At 49.4% G+C, this 22,003-nt stretch overlaps 3 protein-coding genes across 4 annotated transcripts in view; 1 reads left to right on the top strand and 2 right to left on the bottom strand.

The window, feature by feature from the left end:
- LOC131271470 (adenylosuccinate lyase) overlaps positions 1–11,812 on the top strand; it is a 331,885-nt gene extending 320,073 nt beyond the window's left edge. The window contains exons 1-3 of one of the 2 annotated variants that reach the window (XM_058272910.1): positions 9,952–10,015; positions 10,096–10,290; positions 10,359–11,812. In XM_058272910.1, coding sequence (XP_058128893.1) covers positions 10,144–10,290; positions 10,359–11,663 — 1,452 coding nt within the window. In that variant the 5' untranslated portion in view covers positions 9,952–10,015; positions 10,096–10,143 and the 3' untranslated portion in view covers positions 11,664–11,812. Of the gene's footprint in view, positions 1–9,951; positions 10,016–10,095; positions 10,291–10,358 lie in introns of those variants that run through there. The other variant, XM_058272911.1, reaches the window with a different exon arrangement.
- On the bottom strand, positions 578–6,487 carry LOC131271469 (fatty-acid amide hydrolase 2-B-like). The gene is made up of 4 exons (XM_058272909.1): positions 6,314–6,487; positions 2,194–2,737; positions 1,089–1,657; positions 578–1,026 (listed from the first exon to the last, which is right to left on the bottom strand). The coding sequence occupies exons 1-4, from the start codon at positions 6,485–6,487 to the stop codon at positions 754–756; spliced, it is 1,560 nt and encodes a 519-aa protein (XP_058128892.1). The 3' UTR covers positions 578–753.
- A 151-nt stretch (positions 11,813–11,963) lies between the features above and the next one.
- LOC131259767 (uncharacterized) overlaps positions 11,964–22,003 on the bottom strand; it is a 42,425-nt gene continuing 32,385 nt past the window's right edge. The window contains exons 2-4 of the mRNA XM_058261350.1: positions 13,458–17,665; positions 12,665–13,389; positions 11,964–12,595 (exon numbers count right to left, since the gene is read on the bottom strand). Of these exons, the coding sequence (XP_058117333.1) occupies positions 12,409–12,595; positions 12,665–13,389; positions 13,458–17,665 (5,120 nt within the window). The 3' untranslated portion in view covers positions 11,964–12,408. The remainder of the gene's footprint in view (positions 12,596–12,664; positions 13,390–13,457; positions 17,666–22,003) is intronic.

Consider the following 22,003-nt stretch of genomic DNA (forward strand, 5'->3'; position numbering starts at 1 on the left):
CGTTAGCGAGACAGGTGCAGGAAGCGAATGGCGACGCCGTGTTCCCAGCGACTTGCAATTCTAATGAGTGAGTTCTCAAAGCGCGCAATCAAAGGTCGACCGTGTGGCGCACGATGATGTTTACCGCGAGAAAGGGAACTAAAATTAATGGAAACAACGGAAGAACACACCTTTCTTCAATGGACTACCGACTTCGACTGGAACTTCCCCAGCCTTCTGTGTTGGAACGAAATATAAACTACATCAAATCCACACCGACCGATCCAAGCCTTATCGCACTTGGTCGATAGGGAACGAAACCACACACTGCACCGCTATCACCGTCGGTAGACACTAAAGGGCATCCGGGTGCCAGTGTTGGTGGTTGTTCCGTTTCGGATTTTCGACGGACTTCGGACACTTATCAGCGCGAGCGCACCGATAAAACTCTCCCCCGGAGGATCAGGGCCTATCGGTGTAGCGTGTCGGTGCCTCAAATGTCATCGAGAAATGGGCCAAAACGGCACAACGAGTACGAATAATGCATATAAAAAACAAACGGTCACAACCGTCGAACTTAAATTTATTCGTCATCAGCGAAACAAACGCAACATTCAGCGCGTATTGCTCTACGGCGCAAGGAACGAATGGCTTCAATCGATGCAAGTAGTTAAGTAGACTAACCTAGAACCCAACAGTGATGGCGGCGATAGGGATAGACACTGGAGCTAAAGAAAACCGATGCGGTTGTTTGTGTAATCCCCCCTACCGGTTTCATTTTGGTGCCTGCCAACCACCAAAGGCCGCTTCCAGCTCACGCGCTATGCACAGTCCCAGTCGATCTTGGTAGGGAGCTGCCACGATCTGAATGCCGATCGGAAGCCCATTCCGGTCGAAACCGAGTGGAACGTGCGTCGCCGGAAGTCCGAGTGCGTTGAAAAGCATCGTGTACCCGACGCCCATGATGTGCCCGAAGGACTCGTAGTGACGCAGGGCGGCTGTGGGGTAGGTCGGGAAGAACAGCACACCGTCTGTGCCGAGTGTCTCCTGTGAAATGTGAAAGTAAAAGTTATGAAAAGCGGTTCGACGTGAGTGCGAATTACACTTACGATCATCTGTTCGCGCAGTTTGGACGCCCGGTCGAGGTACGTGTCGAGACGGTCGGCGGAGAAGAAGTGCCTCAGTGCGAATATCACATAGAACATGACACCGGCGAGGCTGTACCGGGACTGACCGAGGGCACATCGAAGCAGCTCCAGGGGCAAACTGGGTGTCGCCTTCGGGTTGTCCGGATGGTGGAAGATGCTCGGAACGTCCTCGAGTGACTGCAGGACACTGAACGCCAGCTCCATTCCCTCCGGTAGGTACTCAAAATCGGCTCGCTCCGTTGCGAGACCGTGACCCTTGAAGTACTGCACCGCTCGGTACAGGGCCATCTTGATGTCGTCGTCGACGGGCACATGGCCCGGGTTGAAGCCCATATCGTCGGCGTAGTAAATCCGGATGTCTTTCGTGCAGACGACCTCGTCTAGGCGCAGTCGGGAAGCATTTTGACCAGCCATGATGTGCAGCAGAGTCGGCAGATCCTTGGCGTACCGCGACATCGGACCGACTGTCAGCAAACGGGCGAACTTTTCGTCCGTCGACATCGGAAAGTGACCGTGGATCGAGATGGCGCCTGGAAATGACCATCACAGAAACGATAAAACAGAGAGAATGACTCATTTATCAAAAAATTCTTTTAAATGATTCGATTATTGAATAAATCAAAGTTATTTTTCAAAATTTATCAAAATTACTTGACCTTGAGAATTTGAAATTTATACAAAAAAGAAATGCGTCTGATAAACATGTTTTTGAGCAATACTATTGGCCACTTTTACTTTATTTTATAATTAAAATAGAAGAACAAAATTATACTTTCACTAATTTAAAAAATCGATTTCTTGTTTAAACAAATCCGTTTAACTTTACATCATGTTCTTGCTAAACATAATTGTGTTTTTAATTTTTTTTTTGTGAATTCTGCTAAATTTTTACCAACCCTAAATAGACAATTTTAAACATACATCGTTTCCTAACAGAAATAAACAGTTTTTGAGTATTTTTTTTCAGCACTTTTGTAAAAAAGAAAAATAAAGAAGTTTGTTTCCATAATTAAGGAATTTGTTTCCATAAATATTTTGATTCCCTTAAGTAAGTGTCTCTTCTCACCTGCCGTTGGCTTGTGGCCGAAGATCCCGTTGAAGTGTGCCGGCACCCGGATCGATCCGGCCACATCACTGCCCACGCCGAACAGGGATGCACCGGCCCCGATAAGGGCACCCTCGCCCCCCGACGACCCGCCAGCCGTGCGCCGCGAGTCGTACGGATTGAGCGTCCTTCCGGTGATGTGGTTGTATGACTCCCAGTTCAGACAGTACTCGGGCGTGTTGGAGACGAGCAGCGGGATGCACCCGGCCGTCCGCAGCAGTGCCACCGCCTCTCCGTCCGCCGTCGCCCGCCGATCCTTGCGAGCCAACGAGCCGCCGGTGATGGGGGCGCCCCGTAGTCCACAGGATTCCTTCACCGTGAACGGTACGCCCAGCAGGGGATAGTTCTTGATCAGCCAGAGTGGCTGCGTGTCGCCGATCAGTACGTCCGCCTTGCGGGCCTCCTCGATGGCCGCCTCGAAGCGTTCCTCCACCACGGCATTGATCAGTGGGTTAACCTCGCGAATCCGCTCGATGTACGCCCGTACCACATCCTCCGAACGGAGCTGCGCGGGAAGGAAAATGAAACGGGAGAAGTGAGGAATGGACCACCGGCTCAAAAATATGTCGATAAACTCAATCACGTTAGGACAGTTAAAGACAAAACACGGACCACTCATTTGAATGTTAAACGGTACACAGTGTCTGCGTTGCTTTTATTGCGTTTTTGTGCAAATTCATCATACCTGTACGATCACGCTAATCGCCAATGATTAGAGGACAAATTCAAGACCTTGTTGGCATTGGTACAATGGAATTGTGTGCACGTGGGGGCAAAGAATTGAACCCGTGAGAAAACTTTAGTGCAACTTACGAATATACAGTTTGACTGTCAACCTGCATGAGTACATGTTTTTAGCAAACTTTTGATAAAACTTATTCATTAAGCAAATGACACCCAAGGCTTATTTTTAAACATTTTATAAATAGACTAAGCTACCCAAAGAACACAATTTTGTAATTACTATATTACAACTTCCTTCCTTCCTACTTTGTTACAACATCCAAATTTTCTTCGATCTTCATTTGTGAAAGATTTGCAGTCAAATTATTAAATATCGTTTCGATTCTTGAAACATCAACTTTATTTTACAACGATTTATATCAGATTATCGAAAAATATTTAACTATCGTTTGGGGTAATTTCGATCTGTACATAATTATGAATGAAAAGTAAATCAAATATGTTGATCGTATTATGCTTCAAGATCATGCTTGATTTGATCAAATCCATACAGGACAGCTACAACGATAGCGAATCAATTTTAATCATATTACAACAGTTACAGTAGATTGTTCGATCGATCGAAAGTACAGTTGAAGGATCAACTCCGGCCACACTTTTCGATCAACCCAACGCCGCTAAACTTTACCCACGTACACATGTTACCACGATCAACAGCACGGTGAGGCGATAGTGACACGATTTCAAACGCAACACGATCACCACGTGCACGAAAGACCATATCTGCAACGGTGAAGCCATGCCACGACCTGCCAACCGCAGGTGGCATGTTTAGGCTATAAAATTTATTGACTTTCGTACCCACGACCACCCGAACGCGGTGCAGTACGACGGGCATGCAAAAACAGCTGTGCAAACCTGTTGAAAAACCTGTCCAGCGCTTCAAATGCAGTACGCACATACTTTTTGGCAAGTACGTTTGTTTGTACGTTTGTCCGTTCGTTCGTTTGTTTGTTTTCTTTATTTATCCCCACCAACTATCAATATCCCGCTGCGGGATAATTGACCGTACCGGTCCCGGTTCACACGCTGTTTATTTCCATCGGTTTGCTCTCCAACGGAACTTTTCGCGGCTTCCGCTTTCAAAGTTTACCGACCATTTTCGCGATCAAGGTAACAACCGAGCGCGATTCGGTTTCATTATCACATTTATGTATATAAATTGGAACTGGCCACAAAAGGCTGCATTTCCGGGGTTTTAGTTTTGAAGCTTACGCCATCTCAACAAAGAAAGCAAATTTTGGTGGCGTATTAAGAATTCCAAGATGTTCTTGCTGTTTTCAAAACCCCCCTACACGATAATGGTGCACGGCAGAATCTCCTTTTTATAAACCTACGTCTTTTTGGGAAGGAAACTGGTTTTCCGATTCAGAACGACAAGACTTCATTTAATTTCTTTCATTCACAAAAAACGTGTCTAACCATCGATACCTTAGACTTGGATGACACCCAAAGTTTTGAGGTTAATCCTAAAGAGGAACACACATGGTGCGTGCCGCGAAAAACCGGTTCCGATCCGATGTTCTAACGGCGGGCGAAATGGCAAAGGCTGTGTGCGTGTATTCCCTAGCCAAAGCGACCGAATGCTAGAATTTGACCGATAGAATAATTGCTGCCGTGCCTCTGTAGGGCAGGGACATGCCAAACATGTGCATGTGGGCAAGGATGAGGTCAATGCTATATCCACATGAGACAGTGGCTACTCCCGATTGCCCCAGCCCGTGACCAAGTGGCCCGACCGTATCCGGCTAATTGCGCCGTGATGGTACGGTCTGGCCCAGACTGGCCCCTCGACGCGTTTCAACGCTCTTGGCCACCGCGAGTGTGGAGCAAACAACGCACACACAACGCCGATAGGAGTGAAGCATCCTCGAGACGGCTTCGTGTTTATTACTATTACTCACAGCCACAGCGTAGCATCGAGCGGTATGTTCTCTACGGGCTTCCGTGCCTCAAGAACCGCAGAACCAATTCCAGGTATGACAGGCCCACTGGTTTTAAGGAATGCTTCCCTTTTTTGTTGTCGCTCAGCAGTATCGTTAAGAGGTTTGGTAACGCATAAAAAACGCTTGGTAGCATCCGGAGCCATCCCGTATCGGTGAAACAATGAATGGATTGTTTTTACCCACTTCCAACGTTCGGGCGGGATGATGAGGAGTTTTTAAGAGTGTCATAATTCAATCGGGTTTCGCTCACGGATTCCGCATAAGGAACATCATCAGGGCGAATGTATGTCATGCATGTTTTCTTCTTTTTTTTTTTAATTTAACATTTGGTCATGGTTTGCCTTTTGTTTTGTAGACCTTAAAAATAGCATTAAAAAATTAGAGTAAAAGACATGTAGAAATCTTTAAGAAAATGAAGTACCAAACAAGGTTACAATATCAAAATTATATCATCCACATTTTTGTAAAACTTGCTGTATTGTATAGGAAAATCCTGAAGAATATAATAACCTAAAACATATATAAATATTTTGCCTCACATTCGGCTTTACAAAAAGCTACTGAAGTTATAAACGTTACATGAATTCGGTGGAATAAAATGTAGCTCACCACAAACTGTGCCAGCTTTCTGACTAATTAACGCCAGTTCCATGCGGAAGCGCAGCCGCACATCGTCACGCTTCTTTTTACGTTCTAATCGTATTTTAATGATCACGCTTTTAAACAAATTAACACAGTCTGGGACACACAAAAACAATCGTGTTTTATCATCCATCCCTTCCCACGTTACAGCAATCAGACTCGCAGCGTTTATCGGACATCATCAAAATAGACATCGGGTGCGAATAAAGTCAAATTGCGATGTACTATTATGCACGATCAAATAAGGAAAAACCAACCACTGGCAGACAATACAATGCAAACATAGTTGAAAAGTTATCATCCACGCACAAAGTGCCGGCATCGATCGCGATCAGGCGAACCGTTGGATGAAGTGCTGTGCTGCCGGTTCAAGTGCGATGTAAGATGATAGGTAAACTATCGAGACGTACCCAACCCATTCTCGTGGGGCCTCTTTGTTTGGCTGTTTGTTTTGGTCACTATCACATGTGGGAACTACTACTTCCCACTGGCAGGGCGAAATATAGAGATATACAGAGTGCGAGCAATAAAGATGAAGATCGATCGGAGGGGTTGCTGTACCGCGTGAAGCACTTCCGTGTTGAGCCTCAAAATGCTGAACGATCGCGAACGCGAACACTGAGGTCAGCAGGGGCATTAGTATCCGGTGGTTACACTTGATCGCACAGGTACGGCCGGTTGAGTGCACTGAAGAAACCGGTCGTAAGGAGTTCTAGTAGGCTCACAGAATTTCCAGCTCAAGTTCTTACCTCCTTGTTGCGTATCCGCTCGGCCAGGTCAACCGCCGGAATGTTCAGCATATCGTTACGGATCTCCGGGAACGGGGTGGTCCGTTTGGTGCCACCGACAAACGCGACGATCGGCTTCAACAGCACGTTCACCAGCCGTAGGAAAAGCCCCAAACATATTAGCCACAGTTCCATGTTGGCGCCAACCAGCTAGGGAGATATCTCAACAGCAAATACCGATTGAAGTGACTTGCAGTTGTTTAGTTCCTGCACGTGAGCACGCGCCACCATTAAAAGTCGACGACAGTCTACCGCACGAACGGCGGTCGAGGTCCTATTCCAAGTCGCCGAACCGAACCACGGCCCAAGCGGACTTCGCTCGGGTTAGTGCGCTTAGTGGTAGAAAGTTTTATGCAAACGATTCAATTAAACCAATTACGGCGAAACATTGGAGAGCCCCGTAAGACACGTCCTGTCCCCGTACCGGCGGGCTTGGCGAGCTTCGCCCGGTTGTATTATAATCGCGGAGAACCACAGAGGTAGTACACACGGACACTAGCTTACGTAAGTGGCTAGGGAATAGTCGCTGGTGAGTCTCTTTAAGCTACACGCCCCGGTCGTAACAACTCTATCGATTAGGTACTCTCTTTCTCCGGGCCGGGTTTCCTTCAGGCACGGGGGCTGGTTATCAGCTCGGTGATTGCGTCACCGCCGAGTGATTGCTCCAGGCGTTCCTCCTGGCACCATGCACTTCCTGTCCAGGCAACAGGCGGCTTCGAGAACAGTCGTATATTCTGGCCCGTGGTGGTTGATCCTCACTCGCAGCGGGACGATGTGGACCACTCTTTTTTACGGGTTTCTCGGTTGGGGGCTAATCGGTTGCAATTGAATGCAGTGCACAACTGCAATGTCCCCTAACTGCAACAGTATCTGCCTTAGGGGGGAGGGGGGCAAAGTGTAAACGTATCCTGTGTTGTGAGATGTTCGCGAATATCCAGAGCAACACGGTTTGCTCACGAACTTGCACCACCGCGACGAAGCGTTCCGAACCGTTCGCAAGCCACCGTTCGACTGTCGCGGTGTTTGTGCTCCTCCATCGTACATTACATCGCGCGAATGATTTCGCGTTCGCTGTTTCAGGCCCCTCACCACCCCCAACGCTCCCGGGCGCGATCCCTGCTCGATCGCGACACAAAGACGCAGAGGACGGGAATCAGCAAGACCCGCCTGTACACGTTCTACACAGATCGCGGAGGCTTATCAACGTGGAGCGAAGCGTATGTTCGGGTCCGCAAGAGGAGTTTCTCGATCATCGCTCTAGCCACCGTCACTCGTACTTAGCGGCGGTACTTAGACGAAGCGTACCTGAAGTGGTAACGCAGGGCACGACCTTGGTGACACCACGCGACCTTACGCGCCACATCGTTGGAGCGATAAATTTTGATGAAATAAACCCTCCCGGCGCGTGGTTCAGCGAAGGAGAAAATAATGTAGTAAACTGCCCCTCCCCCATCCACCAAAACCAACAACGTTGTACGGCTCAGCTAGTAACTCCTTTCGCACATGCAGGTAGAATTCGACAGTGGCAGCATCCAGCGATACCGCTGTTGACCTATAAGGCGACCGCGTGCCACGTTCTCTCGATGTACTAGCAGGCCCGGCAATAGACTCATCGCGATGGCCATCATGGCCGCGTAATTGTACCAAACACGATCACCGCCGACGACTTTAGCCACCATGTGTGTGTGTGTGTATGTTTGTTTGTGCATCTTGCTTGAAAGAAAGCGAAAGCATGCCAACGGAGCCACGGAGCGGAGGGCGAAGGAACATGCGGAAGGTGGCGACCTCGGGCGGAAGACAGCCGTCTCGGGCAAGGACAAGTTCAAGACGAACCCACCGCAAACGGAATCGAGTTGGAAGCACAGGCGAGTAAAATGACTGGTTGTTTTATTACTTGTGTTCGCGCACAATTCCTCATGATCGCAGAGTGATCGTAGCGTATGTGGATCAGGAAGTGATTTTACCATTTTTCATCTTTGTTTATTGCGTTAAATATTAGTTAAAATGTATTTTTCTTTTGTGAATAAAGCATTGTATGCTGTTGAATAAATTCAATAGCCCTTATTAATTTCGTCCGATCGTCCCTTTTCAGGGTGATAACATCAGTCCGTAAAATTATTGTTGGCACTTTAAATTAAATAATAAACGCACCGGAAACAGAAAACATAGGTCTTCGGAACTTTTTTATTTTTTCCTCTCATAAAGATCTCTCTTTACGCACCTTATGTTTCACTTAACGCCCAAACCGGTCGTAGCATAGATCATTGACCGTAATGCGTCAACCTTCCCGCCACACAGCAGCAACGTACCGTCGCTCCGATCGTGTCAGTGCGGAAGTGAACGCATAAAAAATATGGTGCTTCAGCAAGAAACTCCTCCATGCATGCCTTAAGACGCTCGATGTGCAACCAACGATAACATTATGCGCCTCTTGCGGGTCGGATCCAACTATGCAGAGGATCACAATTCGATATCACGACCTTGACTTAGTGTTGGCCGTGATCGGTTACGATTGGTTACAATTTATTCGTGCGTTACAACCGCTTCGTGCGATCGTCGAGACACCAATGTTCTGGAACCGCCGACGGGCACGGTCAGCACTATGCGCAACCTTCACTGAAATTTCTCTTGCACATTCCAATTCCGTAAATGGGGGTTTTTTCGAACAAAGATATTCTGCCTGTCAACCATGAAACCCATTTTCTTGTGGAGAACGTATCATGTTTCTTTTGGGCGTATCCATTTATTCTGATGGTACTTCCTTTTTACCTTGGCAAGGGTCAAGATCGACTACAATTTATCCTGCCCTTGTTTAAGGTTACCCTTTTGCAACATGAGGGTACTACCGGTACAAGATCACACCAGGCACATGTTGTAAGGAACTTTGGAGGCTGTGACCTAACTTCAAATTACATTCATACAATAACTATTTTGTTTCACAAGTAAACGAAATTAAAAATTAACGTTATCCTAACGCACGGTGTTATGCTTGGTTGGAGGTAACGCTATTCTTAAACTATTGTGCTGAGTAATTATAACATTTCGAAAAGTCGGAACGATATGTATCATAAAAGCATACGTATGTGAACAATGTTTTAGCATTTACCTCCTTTAGGAGGTTTTAGCCACTCTTTGTACGTTGATAGAATTTAATTTTTCCTTAAATTTTAAGCAACATTATTTGTTTTTACGATGTGGACAATAGTTAAAGACTATTATTTAATTTTCACATAAAACCGGCTTTGCGCTAGCACCACGTGGGGTATCGTAAAAGGAAGTACCACGTGGAACAGATATAGACAACGTAAAATTATCACTTATCAATCGAATTTGCGTTTTACATTAACTGATTTAAATATTGAGGAGTATGAAAAAAAAAAATCCAACTCCGTGCATAATCACATATCGTTTTCCAAAATACAAATGGTGAATTTTCCGTTACAACAATATTTAAATCAAATCGGAACTAGCTACTTCGATGCTCCACCATGGATCTAGTTAGGTGCACGTTGAAGGCCCCATCTCTACTGCCAGCTGTCAAGAAGAGATGTTGTATTGGTGAATCAAAACGCACATCCATCGGCTCTTATCAGTGACGAGTGGTAAACAACAAACAACAGTGTAAAAAACCGAAACCTCGTGGGATTATCAGATTGATTGCAAGTAGGACGATCTTGTTACCAACAGTGCCCCAACGTAAATCGAACGACACGGTTGCTTACCGAAGATCCCTTTCGTTTTATGAACAGTTTGTTTCCCATCGACAGAGCACAAGCACTCCAAACACGAGGATGGCCGAATTGAATGCAGAGTTTCGTGGATACCGGTCTCCGCTGAGCACCCGCTATGCCAGCAAGGAAATGCAGTACCTGTTCAGTGATCAGCACAAGTTTTCCACCTGGCGCAAACTATGGATCCTTCTAGCAAAGGCCGAAAAGGTAGGTACTTACGTTATGTTGTCCTTGTCACGGTAATTGTATCATCGGATTTCCTACCGTTCCACTAGTCACTCGGGCTGGACATTACGGATGAGCAAATCCGGGAGATGGAGCGCCACGTCGAGGACATCGACTTCCAAGCGGCTGCAAAGGAGGAAGCCCTCACCCGGCACGACGTGATGGCACACGTGCACGTGTTTGCCAAGCAATGTCCACTCGCTGCCCCGATCATTCACCTCGGTGCGACCTCGTGCTTCGTCGGCGACAACACGGATTTGCTTATCCTGAAGGAGGCGCTCGAGCAGCTGCTCCCGAAGCTGGTCGGTGTGATAAAGCAGCTGTCCCAGTTCGCTGTGCAGCATCGCGATTTGCCCACGCTCGGCTTCACTCACCTCCAGCCGGCTCAGCTAACCACGGTTGGCAAACGCTGTTCGCTATGGGTCCAGGACTTACTGATGGACGAACGAGCGCTCCGCGCTTGTCGGGATAATTTGCGTTTCCGTGGCGTCAAGGGAACGACCGGAACGCAAGCTTCCTTCCTGCAGTTGTTCGCTGGCGATGGTGATAAGGTCCGCCAGTTGGACGCGACCGTCACGAAACTGGCCGGTTTCGAGCGCTACTACGCCGTCACGGGGCAAACGTACTCGCGCAAGGTCGATCTCGAGATTGTATCGGCACTGGCCAGCCTCGGTGCGACGGTGCATAAAATGTGCTCCGATTTGCGCCTGCTAGCGTCGCGCAAGGAGCTCGAGGAACCGTTCGAGCAGACACAGATCGGTAGCTCCGCCATGCCGTACAAGCGGAATCCGATGCGCTCGGAACGCTGCTGCGCACTGGCCCGCCACCTCATCACGCTGCAAGCCAACGCGGCCAACACACTGGCCGTCCAGTGGCTCGAGCGTACGCTAGACGATTCGGCCAACCGTCGGTTGACCCTTTCGGAGGCATTCCTGTCGGCGGATGCGTGCCTGCTGACGCTGCTGAATATCTCGCAAGGTTTGGTCGTCTACCCGAAGGTGATCGAGCGAAACATTGCCCAGGAGTTGCCTTTCATGTCCACCGAGAACGTCATCATGGCGATGGTGAAGGCGGGTGGCGATCGCCAAGTGTGCCACGAGAAGATTCGCGTCCTGTCTCACGAAGCGGGTGCCCAGGTCAAGCAGCACGGTCGGGACAACGACCTGGTCGATCGCATCAAGGCGGACGCATACTTTGCACCCATCTTGGGGCAGCTCGACAGCATCCTCGACCCGAAAACGTTCACCGGACGGGCCGCGGACCAAGTGTTGGAGTTTGTCAAGGAGGAGGTCGATCCGATAGTGGCGCTTTACGGGGACAAGGTTGTTACAAAGTCGGCACAATTGAAAATTTAATGCAAGCTGAAACACGCTTTGCGGATGTTCACTAGAGCGATCATCTCGCCTATCAACCTTGTCACCCCGTTTGTGTGTATGTGGCCTTCATCATTTCATGTAATGAGATAACAATGATGTTTGTACCAAGCGGACCGGGCGGTTGTTGTCCAGTTTGTAGAGAATAAATTGACTCAAATTTGACAAATTGGCCTATTCCTTCTTCGTGTTTTCCCGCGACAAAATCATTCTTTCAATCGCCTGGTGGATAATATTGAGAAGTTTAACTACAGATTAACTAAATCAATTTTATTGGTTTCGCTAAAGCTTGTTATCTTATTCTAACTTCTAAGGTGTCAAATTGTAAGCTGTTTATATTTACTCACAAACAAGCCTTTCTTTCTTATATACCGCATGCGATCGTGTACTTTAATGTGCGTTGGTTTGTAAATATATTTTTTTAAACTTGTATTATACATCTCAAAACTGATAACAGGGCATGTGTCATGCCCGGTACTAAGGACGTGTAGTGTAATGGAAACTAGATTCGTTTAAGAAACCAGGCACATCAAAGCGGAGCACAACTAACTAAACAAACACGGATCAACACTGCGTCACGTAACTTCAAACTTAGCGCCTAGAAACTATTTAAAACTCAGTAAGATCGGCAGGCAGCCAGTAGAAGTAGGCGTTAATAGTACACGACCAAAAACAGAATAAAAACCGCTCCTTCCTGACAAACACCGGGGCACTAGGCGATTCCGCACTATCGATTGTTGGCTTGTGGGAAGAGATTAAAGTTGCTATTAATGGAACAGCTCGAGGCAACCGGGCTGGTGCCGGCAAGCGGTCGCTCGATTGTCATCGATTGCTGTGGCACCTGATGGTCCGTCTGCACACCGAGACTACTGTAGATCTCCTTCATCACGAAGAGCATCGTATCCTCCGAGTCCCTGGAAAGCAAAAAGGATACCCGTTACCTTGCGTTTAACTTAGCCCATTTTCGTTCGCTTCGTCCTCACCAGTAACACACGTGACTAGTTAAGGCAAAAAGATACTCGTTGATAAACTCGAACGGTGCCTCCTGCAGGACGTAGTCGACACGCCGCGTCTGATTCAATCGTCCGAGGGGTAAACTTGTCTCGCCACTGTCCACATCGCTGGTGCCCGCCACATCCGAGCCCGTTTCGAACTTCAGCTGATCCTCCAACACCTTGTCGACCTCCTTCTGTATCGCCTTCGGATCCGGCCGGGAGCTCATGGTCGTCAGCGCCCACACCGTGCCGAGTGTATTGCGGAACACGTCCGAAACGCGCTGCTTCAGATCGTTGCTGACACGCACCATTGTCTCCTTCAGCTCCAGATGCATCCGCTTCCGTCCCTTGTGATGCGGAATGAGCACGGGCCGGAGGCCGCTCAGCTCCGGGTTGATCAGTGCCTCGATGCGGTACGCGACCGGATCGTACGGGTGGAAGATGTTAAAGAACCCATCGCACGTTGGCAACTTGAAGTCGAGCCCGAGCGCATCGATGCCCCGGATGGTGACAAACATGCCGATCGGTGAACCGAGAGCGAAGAACATCTTCGGCTCGAACAGTAGCTGCGGGTAGGTGATGTATGGTTGCCCGGTGCCGGCCGGACCAACCTCGTAGTTGATCTGCTGCGAGCACTTGCGCACCAGTGGCCGATGGTGCACGTGGGCGTGATGATGCGGTAGTGGAGATACCGAATCTCCATCTGGATTTTCCTAAAATAAACACAAATAAACAAATGAATTAGTTCTGCCTTTGCATGGGTTTCCCGCGCGCTACTTACCGAATTCTCCGGCTCGGTGGAGGGTTTTGGTTCTGCCTTCTTCTGATGGCACAGCAAATCGAACAGGATGAGGGAGCCGAGCGAATGGCCCGCCAGCGACACGCGTCCATCAAAGGTTGGGTTACGCTGGCAGAATAGTGTGTAGAGGCGATTGAGCGAGTTCCCCACGGAATCGATGATGCTCTGGCAGAACATGGGACTGGTGTAGAAGAGGACATCCAGCAGCGTGTCGTTGGTAAAGTGGCGTAGCTTCGGGATTGAATCGAGCGTGATCGACTTTAGTTTCTCATCCACACCAGATTCGAGCGAGTGTAGATCGTCGTGCCAGGAGATTGGTAGAATCTCGACGCGTCCAACGTCTCCCCGGTCAAACGACGATCGGTAGTGGCTCTGTACGAGCTGGGCCGAGATGCTACGGAACTCGTCGACCACTTCCTCCACGCGCCGGAAGCGAAGATCGCACGCCTCGCCAATACCGTGCACCATGAACAGTAGGTGATCTATCTTTTCCGGCTCGTCGTCGTCGATGTTGAATTCATCGATGCCGCGTTTTACCACCCGCGGCCGATTGGTCGTCGATGGTACGGGTGAGCTGCCACTACCCCACGTGTCCGGGTTCTGTGTCTGCAGGAAGTGTACGATCACCGAGGGTCCGTGAAACACAACCGTCTCCCCGTTCGGGATGGTCACACGCCGATGCCACTCGCCGGAAGTGGAAGCCTCCTTGTACTCACGCTCCAGCATGTCGGCAACATCCTCCTCGTAAGGCACGAACCGTGAGTCGACGTTCTTGTAGAACCACGAGCATCGACGCACCTCATTCGACGGACCGTTCCAATAGACCGGCGTCCGCAAGCGCTCCCGAATCGACACATCATACCGGCCACCGTCGGTGTGCACGATCACCGGTGCCGGTGGGTCACGGTCTTCTCCTTCTCCCACTTCCACCTGCGGGGTAGCATTGGCGAGCACCCAGCCATCTTCCAGTGCCATCGAATCTGCCATCGTAAACGGCGACCACATTACCTTTCCCTCAATTTCCCGTCGGTAGAACCAGTGATTGTACGTCGGCCGGTAGGCGATATTGGTGCTGCCCGATTCAGCTATCGACGTTCCGCCGGCCGTGGTGTTGGTCGTATCCGGTGCACCGACACTCGTCGTGGCCATCGCCGCCATGCTGCTGTTACCGTCGTTCGCGTCGAGCCCGTGCTGTCCGGCGTTAAGCGAGTAAAATCCACCGTCCTGATAGGCGGACGCTTTGAAGTTGAACAGATTGTCGCTACTAAAGATCGGCACCGGGGTTGCCGGTGGGTCTAACTCACCACCTTCACCGTCGTACTCCGAAAACCGATCGTTTACGTTACTAAAACTACTAACGTTCGATATGGTAGATGGTGCTCCGGGCGGTTGAATACCCGTGTCGGTCTCTTCCTTTACCTCGTTCACGTGGTTCTTCGGTTCCTGGGTCGACTGGCTGGCTGGAGCAGCAGTTCCCGTCTCGGCGGGCGGGCCACCGAAAAAGCTAAAAAGCGGCACAGAAGAAACGTTCTGCCCCGTTTTGATGGTGCTTTCGGTAACGACGGTGTTGCTGTTGAAGAAATCGGTTGGATTTATAGCTGGCGCTGGTTCCGGTGTTTTGTGCGACGCGACTTGCTGCTGGGTGGACGGTAAAAATAAATTCGCGTTCTTTTGTGACTCCTCCAGCTGTGTCCCCGTAAGGCTAGGGGCTAGCGACAAACCGGTGCCGGTGAAAAAGTCGGCCGGATTCCGGTTTCCGTTACTGTCCTGTGCGCTAGGTACACTCTGAGCTTCTTGTCCCTGGGGAGGGTGATGCTGGGTGGCTACGAGCTGCTGGAACACGTCCGTCACACCCCCGGTCGTCGATGAGTCCGTATGGGATCGGAAAATATCCGCCGGTGGAACAAACCCGGGAAAAATGGTGGACGGTTCACTCAAGTTCGAGTTGGGTCTGGGTGGAGGCGAGAGTACGTTCTCGCTCGACCGTGATCGACTATCGACGATAGGTTTGGAGCCACCGGATGGTGCGTCCGTATCGAGGAACTGCGTGAAACCACCGCTACCGTTCGTAGACGCGTTCGATTGTGGGAAATCTACGCGCACCGGTGCGGTTGTGCTGTGTTGCGCGGCTTGGGAAGCACCTGCGCTGCTCGGGATGTTGAACGAGTTGTACTGCGCCTGCCAAGGATTATCAGCCGGTGCCGGTGCAGGAGCTGCAGCTGATACTTGCTGACTCTGTGATGGAGCTGCAACCGTTTCCTGTAGATTCGATTGGGTCGAAATCGGAGTCGGATCACCTTCAGCAACCAACGATGCGTTCACATCCACATTCGATGAACCTTGATCGCTTTGAGCTGAAGCTGCCGGGTTGAAGATCGACACAGGGGGAGGAGCAAACGATTGGTTATTCGATCCGGCTGGAGCAAACGATCCACCAAACGTTGGTACAAACGGTGACGGAAGGGGGTTCTGCTGGACAGGTACGAGATTGTCAACCGGAGCACTTTCGGTACTCCCAGTCGGTTGTAGAATCGAAGTGCCTACCGTCGATTCAAGTGGATTAAAAATCGTTACCGGTGGCTGTTGCGCTGGCGTAAAAATGCTCGGAGGAGCTGTAGGAAGCTCCTGGGCAACGCTGGTTCCGAAGGGTTCGGATGAATTTGCCTTTAGCTGTTGCGTTTGCGACGCGGTTGGAGGTAACTGATTCGGTAGGAAAACCGGTCCAGCCGTCGGTGCTGGCAACGGTGCAAGTGGATTCTTGTACCGACCACCCGGTGCTCGCCTAGCCGCACTGTATGGGTTACCCTTGGATGCGCTAGTGCCCGTAGGTGGCGCGTTCGGAACGGTCGGTATTTGCCCTGGCGAGTAGAATGTTGGTGGTGATTGCGATGCTTGTTGAACGGGACTAGAGGCGAATGGTTGCACCGGCTGCTCTACGGCAACACTCGGCTCTGGGACGCTCGGTGTAAACAGCGAACTTGCCGACTGTGGCGGGGATACCGCTAAAGGCGGTGGACCTCCTACGAATGGTGTAGTGAACGACGGTGTGGTGACTCCGAGTGGTGGTCCCGAAGTGACGTTTAGTTCTGCAAACTGATCAACGATCGATGGTGCTCCTTGGGGCGGGAACTGAGGTACTTCTTCTTTCTTCACGTCACTTCCAAAACTAGGTTTCGGAAGTTTGTCAAATATGTTCGTCGGAATATATCCGAAAAGCGAGGACTTTCCCTTCGAATCAGCGGATGATGACGATGGTTGTGGTGGTTCCTCTCGACCAAAGCCCGGTTGTTGGGCAACGGGAAAAAGGTTGTTATGGTCCGTTGGAAACGAAAACGCTGACCCTTGGTTTGCCTGTGGTGCGTCAGCTGGTGGCAATGGTGGCGCAAACGGATGCGGCACTACGGGCGCGTTCTGTGGTGTGACTGGTGGCAAAAATCCACCCACGGGCTGACTCGCCGTGGTACTCAAACCGGGTATGTGCGCGTACGTTTTCTTCTTGCTTCCACCCAACCGATAGCTGTTCGCAAGTCCTCCACCTGTCGACGGAGGAGGCGGTACGGTGGATGCTACGGCCGATGGTACCTGTTCCGGGTTGTAGAATGTCGGTGGTGGGGCCGCCGGTAGCGATTCGGCCTGCAGCTGCTGATCCGCACCGGAATGGGCGAACGAGGAAGACGATGGTCCGAATGCGGATGTATTGATTAAAGATGCCGCGGACGGAGGTGCCGGTCCACCGTACGGATGGTGGGGTGTATTAAGGAATTCGTGCTGCGAATCGTACGCACCACCGTACGACGGCTGATGCTGATGATGCTCGCTCGAAGCGGTCGGCGGTGCCGGTGAGTTGCCCTTGATGACCCGGCTGAAGGTCGAAAATACCGTTGACGCGACGTTCGGCAGCTGAGCGGCGAACTGGGCGGTCAGTACGGACGTCTGCTGAAGGTAGGACGTGGCAGCGGCGCTGGACGCGGGATCGCCAGTACCGTCCAGTCCTCCGGACGCCTCTCTTCCGTCAGACTCCTCCAAGTCCTGCAGCGGATTGTACTCGATCGGTTGCGAGCGCGACGGCGTCTGCGTTTCGCTCGTGGCGTTCAGGTCGATCTCGCTAAAGTTGTCCGTATCCTGGGGCAGCTCCGGCACGGTACCCGATCCAGCCGTCTGGGCGCTAAAGATGGCCGGCTTGCCGGGACCTGTTGGGAGTAGGTTAAAATAGAGAAAATACGGGCCAATTAGAACCTATTGCATCACACGCGAGCTATTGTTGCCTGAAGGTCGTTTGGCTTGAAATTACTGCGGTGCATTATAATGATGTCCCAGTTTCACTGTGCCATCAAGGTAATACATCACGAACATGGCAAGGCGTTTCCAAGAGATTTGTTTTTCTCACCACCAGCAATTATTCAAATATGCTAATAGACTTTCTTCTCCCCCGATGCCCCACTTAACGTTCTACCCGAAGGCCTTTTCGCCAGAATTACGCTATCGATTCGCCCAGATCGGCCGACCGTTCGAGTTACACAATGTTGTCGACGCACCTCTAGCACATATTGTTCAGTGCATTGGGGGAATAGAAAACGAAAGACTCATTCCTAACGCCTCTCCCGTTTACCCATGACCATGATGATTGATCATCGGTTTCACACCTCTCTCAGGCCTAAGGAAAAGGAATTTAAACACCTCGCGAAGGGCAAACGCACAGACACTACTTAGTAGCAAATGTTAAGGTGGTCAAAGGAACGTCTCAAGCAACTCACTTCTAAGCCGCTCCATACGACGAGCGGAGCATAGCCCTTGAGCTACCCAACAACGGTAACGGGGGGTTTCACCCTGTACGCAATGTTTAAACACTCTGCACACCTACTAAACGACTTCCTTCCGTTCGGACGGAACTTGGACAAACCCTTGCCTTGCTCATAAAAACAAATTAAACCCGCCCATAAAGTGGCTATGGCCAGCGAGGACCCTTGGAACTGGACGCGTGTCCAAGGTTGTACTATTATTCACGAATTATAGTGAGCTCAAACAACACGTTTGCGTCATAGTTGTCCTAGCATTGGCAGAGTAATGATGTATATACTTCTGTATAATTTTGAAAGATATACTTGCGATGAAATTTTCATCTGGTCCACTATTGAGTTGTAGATTATATGTTTTGATTCTTTAACTGATATACATGTATTTCTCACTTTCAAAGTCCCGTCATGAATCATGCTTTTATTTATCAAGTGACTCTAAGTTGAAATGGGACGTGAACCAAGGTATACCAAGAACTTAGTCTTTGCCTTGCCGAGGTTTTACAGAACAAGTTGGATGATGGTTGGAAATTACGCTGCATGAAAGGCGGTGAACATTGATTTTACAGAAAAATTGTGTTATACCCATTTGATGAAACGGGTGAGTGTTGAATAGAAAAATGTACGAGCAATAAGGAGTTACTTTATTTCCACATCACATTACAAGTCATCTTGTTCCTGAAGCTGTTTGATTGTCTGTTTTATATTGATTGTATACAAACACATGAAAACCAAGCAATGTTTTCTGAATAAAAATAAAAAAAATTATATAAAAAGTGCACTTTGAAAAACTGAAACCACTTTCTCATTCTCTTTTCAATGTTTTACAATCTTGTTGCATTTTCGTGGGTATTGACTGGAGAAACATTTTTGGCACAAAACCCCCGGTCATATAATACGTTCCTCAATGTTGCATCTTGCGGTCAGAATAAAAATGTCAATCGCCATCACCGAACACCGTTTTCCCAGCCACTAATTGGCTCCGATAGATCGTCCCGCGCATCGGGACGAGCCAATTTTGACAAAACTCGCAGCCGGAAATGGCATCGAAACCGTTCGTTGACTCCGGTACGAACGATCGAGACGAGTAGATCACCTTCGGCACCACGGCGTGTGGTAATATTGTGTTTATGTCCGAAAAACCAGCACACCGCACACAGCTCCGTCTCCGAACGTGCCGTCGTAAAACCGAGACGTCCCGGCGAGTTGGATATTTTTTGATTGCCTCTGGAACGCTCTGCGGTCGATTTGCATTGAATCAATGCCGCGTGGTTCTCATCACTTGGAAGATGGTTGACGATGCGCCGATGTCAACAACTTTGCGGAAAGGGGAGCAACCGGTGGTTCGCCCGGTGCTAGTGGATGAAAACTTGTGCCTTAGAGCACCACTTGGTGGTGTGGCATGGAGTAGAAAGGGGAATCGAGGAGACAAACAAGAAAGAATGTCCGTGCACTGCATTTGCGATTGCACTCGCCGAATGCACACTCCCACACAAACGGTTGGCTGGCTGCTGCTGTTGGCCGCCAAATTGGCCGACCTTAATGTGCCCCCGAAATGGTCCGTGTGTGACAAAACAATTCGCACCTTCGCTCGCACGACGGTTGCATATAGTATATCTGCCATTTAGCTGCACTTTTGGTGCAATGGCACGCACGGATGCGACGTGCATCAATGTGGCATCGGTAAAAACGAATTCGTCTGCACTCTGAAAACGATACGATCATCTTAAGCGCTTTGCCGACACGCTGGTACGCGACTTTTAAAACACAAACAAAAATTCATGAAACAGTCTACTAAGTGCGGGAAGATTCCTTTGCCTGGTTTTTGGCTGTCGCCATTAATTTCGGGAAGGTGAGTCACGCTTCCCAGGTAAACAACCACGACACCCGATACCGATCGGGCGTACACCACGGCTGGAATGTTTGCGGGCCGACATAAAATTCTTTACGAGCAACTTTTCGGTCATGCTCCTATTTTTGGACTCCTGTACGCGAAAATGATGTCATTTTTCGTGCAGTTTTAACACACACACAAATATCAAAGCAAGGTTGGGTCTTAAAACGTTCTTTTATCTATTCTAACGAGCTAAACTCGTCCCTATCTGCTTGCAGGTTTTGCTAACAATTTTTTGTGTTAACTGTATTTTTTTGTTCTTCATGTTTTTTTTCCACCAAATCAAAACGAAAGCTCCTTGCTTTACGGTTGTTGGACTCTTCAAGATCGCTGATAACGCAGACTGACCCTCAAAAGCCCCAAACCAAAACAAAAGCCGTGATACCCAAATACAAACACACACACACACATACACGAGCGATATAGTGGACAAGCATTTGCAGACGCTGCATAACGCTTCGCATACTAAGTGAGTATATTTTAATTTATTTTATTTTATTTGGCCACGGAGGACTCGTGACCGGCCGCGACTGTAGGTGGATTTTTCGGTGTAGTCTGGAGTTCACCACCACGCTCGACAAAATGCCACAAACACGGGGTCAAGATCATGCGGAAATTATCCATATTTTTGACTAAAGGTTCTCCAAAAAAACTGAAATGCAGCAAATATAGGGTTGTTATTTCTTCTTTAGTAAAAACCTAGAATATCGATTGCTAGAGATTAAAAAAAATGAACTGAATAAACCCCTTGAAATCAGAGATGGCTATCATGCAAAATTGTACGACGTGGTAATCTGAAACCCAAACACCGCAAAATGATCCACAACAACAAACAGATGATGGCAGTTTAAAAAGAAAGATCCTGTCTTCGCGATTGCTTTGTTCTTTATGGGGGATGAGCTGAAGGCTTCTGTTCCCCACCCGAAGCCGCCCAGCCCATGGTGGTGACGACGGGATGGTTGGATATTTATGTCACTGTGCTGGTCGGTGAAGATACTACCTCCTTTTGCTGGGACGTGGGGACGACTCATAAATATGAAACAAACAATCCGCGTTTGGGCGTAGCTTTTGGCGAAAGGGAAAAACGAACAAATGAACCCAAAAGAATCGTCTTGCTCGATGATGGCCGTGTGTTTGGGTTGATCTCGGTGTGCACCTTCCTTCTTTCGCTGGCTTCGGCGACACCAGATGTGGCCAGGTGGACCGAAAACCCGTCTTTGCTCGCTCGGGGAGGAGCTCGGCCCCGGACAGGACTTTACGTTTTTGTCTTTCGTTTTGAATCTCCACCACGGACACGAAGACGACAATAAACGCGCTGAGGCGCGAATTGGTAAGCAGGAGATTCCCGGAATGTCGTTTATTAGCAGGCCCGGGCGGGGTAGGCAGGGGATGGTAAAAAAGGACTACTGCCTGCATCCTCCAACCCCAATCCCTTCCCCTCAGCACGACACCCATCAGCACCAGAGAACCAGAAATGAAATCCGGAATGGATGAAATTTTGGTTTTGTGTTTTTGTTTTGCTTTCGATTCGATTTCTGGTTCCCCGCGAATACCGAATTCCACGCGCTCAATCCTTTTGCCCCAGCAGCCTCGTCCGTCCACAATACTTCGGTTAATTTGTTCTTCTTTCCCGACGGCGGGGTTAGCTTTCCGTTCTGTTTTCTTCCGCTCGGCCGACAAACCTGGTGGAAAGTTGCAGGACGAGATCTCCGAAGCGTAGAACGCCGGGCGAACCAGAACCAACGGTGGCGACGACGACGACGACGAACGGTGAAGAATGCTGCCCCTGGCCGTGGATGGCACGCGATAAAGCGAAATGGCGAAAAACAAAGGGGGAGCTG

Source organism: Anopheles coustani, chromosome 3 (assembly GCF_943734705.1).
Source record: "Anopheles coustani chromosome 3, idAnoCousDA_361_x.2, whole genome shotgun sequence".
NCBI lineage: Eukaryota > Metazoa > Arthropoda > Insecta > Diptera > Culicidae > Anopheles > Anopheles coustani.

What these genes read in the sequence shown, in the direction of transcription:
- LOC131271469 (XM_058272909.1), bottom strand. Translation starts at nt 6,487, where the DNA reads ATGGAACTGTGGCTAATATGTTTGGGGCTTTTCCTACGGCTGGTGAAC. An exon ending in CGGCCACAAGCCAACGGCAG is followed by an intron (nt 1,658 to 2,193) that starts GTGAGAAGAGAC and finishes GGTCATTTCCAG; the next exon opens with GCGCCATCTCGATCCACGGT. An exon ending in AACTGCGCGAACAGATGATC is followed by an intron (nt 1,027 to 1,088) that starts GTAAGTGTAATT and finishes CACATTTCACAG; the next exon opens with GAGACACTCGGCACAGACGG.